Source organism: Mixophyes fleayi, chromosome 4 (genome assembly GCF_038048845.1).
Source record: "Mixophyes fleayi isolate aMixFle1 chromosome 4, aMixFle1.hap1, whole genome shotgun sequence".
NCBI classification, from domain to species: domain Eukaryota; kingdom Metazoa; phylum Chordata; class Amphibia; order Anura; family Limnodynastidae; genus Mixophyes; species Mixophyes fleayi.
Genome location: NC_134405.1, coordinates 25,036,134 through 25,046,198, shown reverse-complemented (window position 1 = coordinate 25,046,198; position 10,065 = coordinate 25,036,134). Strand labels below are relative to the sequence as shown.

At 43.4% G+C, this 10,065-nt stretch overlaps 1 protein-coding gene and 1 non-coding gene across 2 annotated transcripts; both read left to right on the top strand.

Moving 5' to 3' along the window:
• Positions 1–51: 51 nt before the first annotated feature.
• Positions 52–7,334, top strand: TRAPPC1 (trafficking protein particle complex subunit 1). Its single transcript, XM_075206463.1, has 5 exons — positions 52–139; positions 1,317–1,415; positions 1,631–1,701; positions 1,842–1,980; positions 6,769–7,334. The coding sequence occupies exons 2-5, from the start codon at positions 1,317–1,319 to the stop codon at positions 6,895–6,897; spliced, it is 438 nt and encodes a 145-aa protein (XP_075062564.1). The 5' UTR covers positions 52–139; the 3' UTR covers positions 6,898–7,334.
• A 1,743-nt stretch (positions 7,335–9,077) lies between these two features.
• On the top strand, positions 9,078–9,151 carry TRNAT-AGU (transfer RNA threonine (anticodon AGU)). Its single transcript has one exon. It is a non-coding gene; the product is annotated as a tRNA-Thr (tRNA).
• The last annotated feature ends 914 nt before the right edge of the window (positions 9,152–10,065 follow it).

Genomic DNA, 10,065 nt, shown 5'->3' with positions numbered 1-10,065 from the left:
CGCCCTCCTCCTGCGTCACAGCGGCCGCCATGTCTTCTACTGGCATGCCCATACACTAGTCACCGAGCAGGCGTTCCCCTTATTGTGTGGGCGGGTGTGACTTACTCCGGTAGTGCTGCCAGGGACTGGACGCTGCAGGGTGAGGTCACCGTCCTTTCTATTTTATATACAATATACTCTGAGTGGTTGTACAGACTACAAGTCCCAGCATGCCCACCTGCAATTCTGGGACTTGTAGTACCTCCATGACTGGCGAGCTACCTACTGTGTTGCTTCCTTTATTGCTGCACTTGCACAGGCTGTCACATTGCCCCATGTGTGGGACATAAGCTGTTCTAAAGTGGGTTGCAGAGCTTACAATCTACAGTCATGAAAAGGGTCTACCTTCACCCCTCACTTACATAGGAACCTGCGGCCTCTGGACACAATCTTAGGGCCCTTTGCTCCATATTTACTGACTTCCTATTATTTATATCACTTGTCCTATGTGTTACAATTACGTATGTCGCTTTCACTTTTATGTTTTCAGGTTTCTTGGATTTGTTTGGGTGCGGGTAGGCCCTTATGGGCTCCATCCACGATAGATCTAGGGGGGGTTGTGTGGTCCTGAGGCTCCGGCCCCCCTGAAAACCATTGTCGGTCCTTCCCTTCCGGGGGTTGGACATGTTGTTGAGCCCTGAGTGAAGCTTCGGCGGATCCCAGGGGCTAAAGGGGCCCCCCTAGCCTTGTGGTGAAGGGGGTCTGAAGACTCTTGCCCCCTAAGGGACCTTTTGGTTCCGGGGTCGGGGACCAGGGCCTTTCCTTTTTAAAGGAAGGGTCATGTTCGCATCCCTTAGTGCACTTTTTTTTTTATTGTTTTTGCACATTTTTTGGGCACTTTTGGATTTTTGATAGCACGTTCCCAGGCTTTAAATAAAAAAAAGAAAAAAGAAATGTGTTACAATTACCTAGAAAGCCAAAGGCTGATGTTTGTATATGTTTTATTCAAAGTGACTATATACTGTGTTAGTTACATAGGTGTCAGCACTATTTATCTCTATCTGAAGATCAATGTGTCATTGCTAAAAATACGATATTCCTTACGAATTAATAGGCTGGATTGTCATAATTATTGGTCTAGCTCACAAAATGGTGGCCTCCGTCCAGTGTAGGTGACCGGCCCGCTTTTATACCATCTTTTAATCGATTAAGTGAACATTTTTTTTATTTCTAGAGTGCACGAGGACCCAGTGTTTGTGTTATATATATATCGCTGTCCCATGTTTTCTCTTCCTTTGTTACCTGTGTCATGTTTGCCCAATATCTTCCCATCCCAGATGACCATCCACAACCTCTATATATTTGACCGGAATGGCATCTGTCTTCATTACAGCGAGTGGAATCGCAGGAAACAAGCCGGCATCTCTAAAGATGAGGTGACTTCATGGAAACATGGGTTTATTTTTTTCTAATACAAATATGCCATTTAAATATTTATTTTTGGTTATAGCCTCTGTCTCCTCTATACACAAGTTTTCTCATTTCTTCATAATCTGGGATGTCCTCTGTTCTTTCTGTGCGATACTTTGTCTAATCTTCCATATCTGTTCCACCATCCATCACGTTATCTAATGTCCTCTCTCCTCTCCAGGAATACAAACTTATGTACGGGATGCTGTACTCCATCCGCTCGTTTGTCAGCAAGATGAGCCCTGTTGACATGTATCCTTTTCATAGATTTTGTGTTAGAGCCTTGGTTGTAAGATGATGGGAATTTTAACGTGGAGAAATGGTGGACATCAAGAAGTATCCAGTGGGTTGGGGGCACCATAAGTTGATATTCTTTAACCACTTGGGCACAGGAAAGATGGCTTTCTCTCCTTCCAAACTAGCAAGTACAAACTCCATTACTATGAGACACCAAGTGGTCTGAAGTTGGTAATGAACACGGATCTCGGTGTGGGGAGCACTCGGGATGTCCTACATCAGATCTACAGCACGGTGAGAGTCCTGGGGACAGTTATGGGGGGGTGGGTAAGGAGAAGTGGTTTCATTGATTTGGGACTCCTGATCATTAGTCTTCGTCAGCAGGGGACTGGTTGACAAGTGACTGTAATATATAGCAAGCTAATATTCCCGTATCTAATTTTTCTGGATTTAAGGATATTCTTTGAGAAACATGAACATTGCAATATATCTCTTTAGAGAATATATATAACATTTTTCTGTGATGTTCCTCCTTGTTCTTATGTTGCTATCTGTGGAGAGCTTTTAGTCAACGACGCCTCATGGACATCAATAACAATAGTGACCCCTGCAGGTTGTTAAACAGACTCATCGAAAAACCACAGAGTGTGAGCATCATCAAAAACAATTCAAGTAATAAAAGAAGGAATATTTATTTAAAGGCAGCACATAATATTGGGTGTATTATCCTCCCCTAAAGTAGGACAGGTAGAAGACCAGGGGGTAAATGTATCAAGCTGAGAGTTTTCCGGCGGGTTTGAAAAATCAATCAGATTGTAGCTATCATTTATTTAGTACATTCTACAAAATGACAGCTAAAATCTGATTGGTTGCTATAGGCAACATCTCCAGTTTTCAAACCTTCCCTTCCCCATCAGTGGCAGAGTTTGTTTGTCTTTCACCAGCAGACATCACGGAAGATACAATGTGGTGCAGAAACATTATTTATTAGAGTGGGAATTTGTGCTATCCATAGAGAAGTACAAATGTTGGCTGAGATTACTTTTTTGCTTTCTTTTAAGTCTATCATATGGGCTTTAAGTAGAGATGCTCGGGCTCGGTTTTCGGAGCCCACCCGAACGTAGCTGATCCGAGTACTGACTGTCGCGCACCGTCGGAATTGAAAACGAGGCAAAATGTCATTGTGGCGTAGTCTGATCTTGCGGGTTTTGGATTCTATAAGTACCAACCTCCACGGAGATCCAGCACCATTTCACAGAGAGACACAGAAGGGGTAGCAGGGTTGTTGGCAGTCTCCAGTGTAGTTGGGGAGCGTCATAGCTTAAACAGAAAGAGAAGGGGTGGCAGTGTTCTTCAATGTCTCCAGTGACATTCTACAGAGTTATAGCTCACCCAGAAATAGGAGAGGTGGCAGTGTTTAGTGCTGAAACAGAAATTGTAATAATAGGGCTGGCAGTGTTCTTAAAGGTCTCCAGTTACATTCTACTGTGCCATAGCTCATACAGAAACAGGAGGGGTGGCATTGTCCTTGTTGCTCTCCAGTCACATTCTACTGTGCCATAGCTCATACAGAAACAGGAGGGGTGGCATTGTCCTTGTCGCTCTCCAGTCTCAGTGCTGTTGGTCACACAGAAACAGGCGCAGCAGTGTTCTGGTCACTCCCTAGTGCCAATCTGTCGCTTAGCATCCAGCCAGCTGGTTGCAGTCTTTGTCCGGAAGTGGATGAAAATAATATTGTGACCTGTGAGGTGGTCAAAATTGATTGGAAATTAGTGTTATTGAGGTTAATAATGTAGGAACGATAAAAGAGCAAAATTATGTGTTGGTTTTTTTTTTATTATTATTATTTTAGCTATTTTTCTAAAAAATACAGATCCAAAACACGCGAGGGCGGTGTTACCAAAACCCGAACTTAATCCAGATCCAAAACCAAAACACGGGGGTCAGTGAACATCTCTAGCTTTTAAGAAGCTAATTTTGAAGTGAGGGGGATGCTTTATGAAAGGCTCCACTATAGTAATTGATCAAAGTCTTGGTAGTTGACCATTAGACTGCTCTATAAACTTGGCCCAATTATACTTAAACCAATTCAGCCCAGGCCCTTATAGTATGGGGGGTTCAGATTGAACCCAGTTGTATTTTTTTTTTTTTTTGTCTACAAAATTTTGGACAAATAGATTTTCTGAAAACCTGAAATTCAGGCACGTTAAGGGACCTGTAACTGGTGAGAATGTGAATATACGGCAGGTACCCTTTAAAGCTAGGGGTGCTATAAAGTCTCTGCTTTATGATGTTTGTACAGATTTGACAGACTCCAACTTGCATGATGATAACCTCTTTCAATAGTTTGAACCACCCATTGATTGTTGTGTGTTCCCATTGGTATTTCTGTTTCTGCCAAATAGTGTGGACTGATTGTTACCCTCTCTTCTTCTTTGTTTCCTTAACATTTTTCCTGTCCTGCTGATTACTGCCTTATACTGCAGGAGAGGCCTTACATAGAGAATATGCTATCAGAGTATTCTGCCCATTTCTTCATGGGGTCTTTGATTCTGATACTGTCATCAGATGGTACGTTAGCTTTATTTGCCAGCTTAGCGACCGCTGCAGCAACATTTAGGAGGCTCTTCCCTGTTTGTCTACAAGATAAAGTGATTTAAATATCAAACTGGTATCCACCTGTAAATAATATCTGTGGTTTCCCCAGAAATGTTTGCCAGCCGGGTGGCATTGAGAAGCAGCCGGGTGGGGGCAGTGTAATAGTTTGCGGTAATATGGATAAATGTTGGAGGTTATTGCCCACACCTGCCAGGACTGGTCAGACTGGTGATCAGTGGTTCAACACACTGCTGCCTGCAGTGCTCACATAGTGCCTGTTCTAATAGGAGAAACAATGGTTTATTCTAAAAAAATAAAACCATACTGATAGATTAATTGGCTGCTAACAAATTGACCCTAGTCTCTGTGTGTCTGTCTGTGTGTCTGTCTCTCTGTTTGCTCCAATGGGGGCAGGGACTGATGTGAGTTCTCTGTACAGCACTGCGGAATTAATGGCGCTATATAAATAAATGGTAATAATAATTATAATAAGACTCTGTTGGGCTCTGAGAGGCGGGTTGCAAGTAAAATCAGCCGGGCGGAACACTTGGGAAATAGGTGCTGCAGGAGCAAACACAGGATTTGTAGAGGGGGGTTTCCACACCATGCCACCAGTGGGCGTGGCTATAATTTGAGACAGTGCTTGGCTGCTCTCCAACTCTTCCTATCCCCATAATATACATGGACAATGCTGCGTGCACTACTGTTAGGTGCACACAACTCTCCATTATCAAGCAGAGCCATGTGAAGCGGTGGCAGGGTTCAGCCACCTCAATTATACAGTGCCCCAGGCTTGGAGGGGGGTTTCCAGGCACTAGAAACCCCCCGCCCCCTCCCCTCTCAGTTTGCCTATGTGAATATATATGTACTTTTTACCTAGAGGAAATAGTATATACACAGGCCTGTATATGAAATCTTTAACCGACCATAATAAAGAATAAGAAAGGGGATCAAAAAAGCATTTAGGAAGTTCCAGAGATATGTATACATCGATGTAGGCTGACTGTACACCTTGGTATCAGCATCTGCTAGCTCCCCAGTTCCAGGAGTGAGTGGCAGCTAGAAGACCGGTCTTAGCGGGGAATTCAATGAATCACCAAGTGTTTCGCGACCATTCCGAAGTGACTTCGCGGTGGAGATTTTAACAGAAATCTTTGCTCATTTTTGCCTACACCCCCTCCCCCCCTCCGGGACTGGTAGGGGGATGAAGAACTATATACTGTCACTTATTATTAGAATTATTCTAATTAACCTTGAGTTTGTACCACCCATATACTATGTGCTGCTTGGATTATGTGAAGGAAACAAATTAGTTTTTTTTATTTTAAAATAGATGAAAAGCTCAAATGTATCTATCCATAATGTATTAAAAGCAACATGTGTTGATTGTGTGTTTGTTTAAGCAGATCTGCTTTCGTATTTAAGGCTGGCTACACACTACAGGGTTTTCAGCCACGTATCGGGCCAATTACACATTAAACGACCGCTTGGCCCGATATGACATTAGTGCCTACGCTCTAACAATGAACGATTATCATTCGGAAGCAAATATTGTTCCATATGATTTTTAAATCAAATTAAAAATTTCCTTCAACAATGGAACAATGTCATTCCAATCCTGCAGTGTGTCTGCACTCAGGACCGACGGTTATGACAAATAAGCACAGATCTGAAGGTAAGTTGTGTAAACCGAGTATAGTGTGTACACATGAATCGGCATGCCGATCGGGACTTTTTTTTCCAGTTGTTGGTAAAATCATTAATGATATCGCATAAGGAGAAATGTTCTGAAGTGTGTGCCCGGCCTAAGGCCAACCAGAATAAAACCTGCCTAAACGAAACAACTCACATAAAGTGGACCTTCTCATATAAAAGTGCTGATCAGAGGACGAAAAGGAGGGCAGTCATTTGTAACGGGGCTAGCCTTCTAGAAGGTAGGATTTCGGTTCAGTGTTGGACGATGAGTGAGTTTTATGCAGATCAAGAGGGATGATGTTCCAGAGGTAAGGAATAGTCAGAAAGAAACTCTTAACCCCTGAGGAGGCAGATGTTGCAGAAGCGGGCTGCTTACGGAAGAGGAAAGACTCAGATCATTTGACGAGAAAATGGCTGAGGGGAACTGGGTGCTTAAAAGATAAGGACTTTGAGTTATACAGAACCGTGGAAGAAATAGAACCAGAGTAGAGCTGAAGTGAGTTGATTCTTGTTGTGGAGTGTTGGATGGAACGTAGAGCAGAAAGATGGGAACCTGGTAAATCAGTAGGAGGTTACAGGAGCCAAGGCAGGAAAGGATGAGGGTTTAGGGCAGTGTTTCATAGTCTTAGAAAGTCTCTTTCCTGTGGAAAAACAATGTTTTCACTTAATGCTGAATCACTGATTTATGGAATGTCTTTAACAAATGTTTAACGTAAGAACGATCATGAGAGAAGATCTTCACGTTGGTCAGAATGCAAAGTAATGACATTTCTCCTTATCTCCCCATAGATTTATGTAGAATATGTGGTCAAAAACGCTCTCTGTTCTCTCAACGAACCCATTCAAAGTGAACTTTTCAAAAGCAAACTGGACAGTTTTATCCGCAGTCTCCCGTACTTCTCCGTTCGCGCTGGTTAAGCCCGGCCACCCGGATCTGGTCTATATTCACCTCCCCTGGCCCCCACCCCGATTCAGAGGTCGTTCCTCTGCAGACTCTCTTGTTTCTTAAAGCACATTCTGAAGACTTTTCATGGACACCGAGGGACATTACATCCTCTACACAGTCATCTTTCTCTTGGTCATGTTTCCAGATCTCGGAGGAGCAACTGCTGAAAAATTATTTTTGCAATTTACACTGAATATTGCAAAGTCTGTAATAGGAACAGTATTTCATTTAACTTCAAAATATCTGCAGTGAGGAGTAATATTGTGTCCTGTTTTGCATGCACAGTCATTTAAATCGTTACTATTGAATGTGGATAGCGGACCTGCAAATCTGTCATTAACAGCAACTGTGTATATAGGTGTGTTTGTTTAGTATTATATGCTCCATTAAAAATACTTTAAATAACGAATTGTTTGTTATGTGTAACTGTGTTTACTCAGCTGATGGATAAAATATACAGTGAAGGGAGCTATGAGACTGTCCCTCCCCCTGCAGGGTGACACAGACAGAAGGGAGCTAGGAGACTGTCCCTCCCCCTGCAGGGTGACACAGACAGAAGGGAGCTATGAGAAAGTCCCTCTCCCTGCAGAGTGACACAGACAGAAGGGAGCTATGAGACTGTCCCTCCCCCTGCAGGGTGACACAGTGATACAGACAGAAGGGAGCTATGAGTCTGCCCCTCCCCCTGCAGGGTGACACAGACAGAAGGGAGCTATGAGAAAGTCCCTCTCCCTGCAGGGTGACACAGACAGAAGGGAGCTATGAGTCTGTCCCTCGCCCTGAAGGTTGACACAGTCATACAGCAGAAGGGAGCTATGAGACTGTCCCTCCCCCTGCAGGGTGACACAGACAGAAGGGAGCTATGAGTCTGTCCCTCGCCCTGTTGGGTGACACAGACAGAAGGGAGCTAGGAGACTGTCCCTCCCCCTACAGGGTGACACAGACAGAAGGGAGCTATGAGTCTGTCCCTCGCCCTGTTGGGTGACACAGACAGAAGGGAGCTAAGAGTCTGTCCTTCACCCTGTTGGGTGATACAGACAGAAGGGAGCTATGAGCCTGTCCCTCCCCCTGCAGGGTGACACAGACATAAGGGAGCTATGAGAAAGTCCCTCCCTCTGCAGAGTGACACAGAAGGGAGCAATGGGTCTGTCCCTCCCCATGCAGGGTGACACAGACAGAAGGGACCTATGAGCCTGTCCCTCCCCCTGCAGGGCGACACAGACAGAAGGGACCTATGAGCCTGTCCCTCCCCCTGCAGGGCGACACAGACAGAAAGGAGCTATGGGTTTGTCCCTCCCCCTGCAGGGTGACACAGGCAGAAGAAATCCTTGTGCATGTAAAAACCAGTGTGACAGGGATGAAAATACCAAAATACATATCATACAGTTTCAAACAATGGAATTTTACACCTTTGATTTGAAGAGTAAACCCACCTTCAGACAACATTGTCTTTGGGACAGAGTTATTTTTGTCGCCCTTAGACGAGGTGCACGCACTTCTCTGATCTGAGCGCTCAATTTGGAGAACAGATTCAAGCAAAATGTCGATGGTTCTGTTGCTTAAATATTTCATATTAGCTTTAGCATCTCAAATTCTCTTTGACCTCTTGATACTTCTGAAGGGTGTACTGTCTGGATGGCAGAGGGCTTAAAGAGTTTCAAAGTTTATATCTAGGAGGGGTGAGGGGGGGGGGGTCTCCTTTCAACGTAACTACAAGATAAATATCTCAGTTTAAACTGTAAAAATGAGGCATTCAGGCAATGAACGAGGGCCGCGGACTTCTTGGCTGCAGAGTTGTGCAGTTGAAGTCACGATTTCAGTGTACAAGGCTTTGGTTGGAGCAGAGTTTTAGAGATCTCATCTTCAACGTGATACTTACACGACAGACAAGGCCTGAAGTACTTCTACAACGTGTAAGGTCTACACTGAACCATTTGTGGAACTCAAGGAGGAATGAAGAGAAAGGGGGAACATGATTGGAAAGTACAGTACCTAAATGCTGTCAACAAGGTCCAAGGGGGAGATTCACCTTTAGAAGGAGATGCAGTTTTAACTTGGTCATAGCAAGTTGGCTTTGGAAGTGTTAGAAGATATATTATTGCACTATTGTTTGTACTTAATAAACAACAGTAAAGAGCTCCCATTGTTCATTGGCGCTGTGGCTTAGTTGGTTAAAGCGCCTGTCTAGTAAACAGGAGATCCTGAGTTCGAATCTCAGCAGTGCCTTGATGGTTTTTTTTGTGATCTAACAGATAATTTAAAAGACTAGACTCTTAATAATGGAAACGATCTATCCTGATTTCTACCACGGCTCTGATACCGCTTTCCTACATTTTGCAACTGTAAATAATCTGCTCTCTGGAGGAAGCTTCATACAGAGGACGCCTTGGCCCTATTCATCAAAGAACACAAAACTAACGTTAAGTGTGTTTCTTTAAAACAAAAAGCACGTACATCGGGGATACGCACGTCCGTATCCATCAAGGAGCCAATCTGAAGAAAAGTCTGTTGATGAATATGGGGCTAGGTGACCTCTGCTCTAACAGACAATACACTGCAGGATACGTCTAATATCAAAAGAATGCAGAGAAAAGAAAACTATGCAATTAACGTCACCAAACAAATATCAACTTTAAATTTCAGTGTACAAATAAGCTATCAAGTATTTGTGTGCTACATGAAAAAACAGCCAGTATTTAACTTATGTGCAAAACAGAATACTAATTTGCACCCCTTGCATTGTAACATGGTTTTGTCCAGTAGACTGAAATAAGAAGTTTCTTAAGTTAAGATCCTTAATGAATCAGGCCCATAATCATTAATGATAAAACATTAAAAAAAAAATGAGTGGACTTTTTTGTACATTTTGTTTCCATAAAACACATTTATTAGGATGTTATGAATGTCCACTCAACATAAAATACATTTTTACAATTGCTCTTGATTGCAAACACATGTCCTAGCATGCATACGCGACTGTCATCACTACTGATCGACGCTTACACCTGACCAAGTGATATAACTGAAAATCAGGTACCCTAGCAGGGGCAAATGCAGGATTTTCAGAGAGGGGTTTCCACACCACGCCGCCAATGGGCGTGACCAGCATGCATGGGGGTGTGGCTATAATTTTAGAGAGT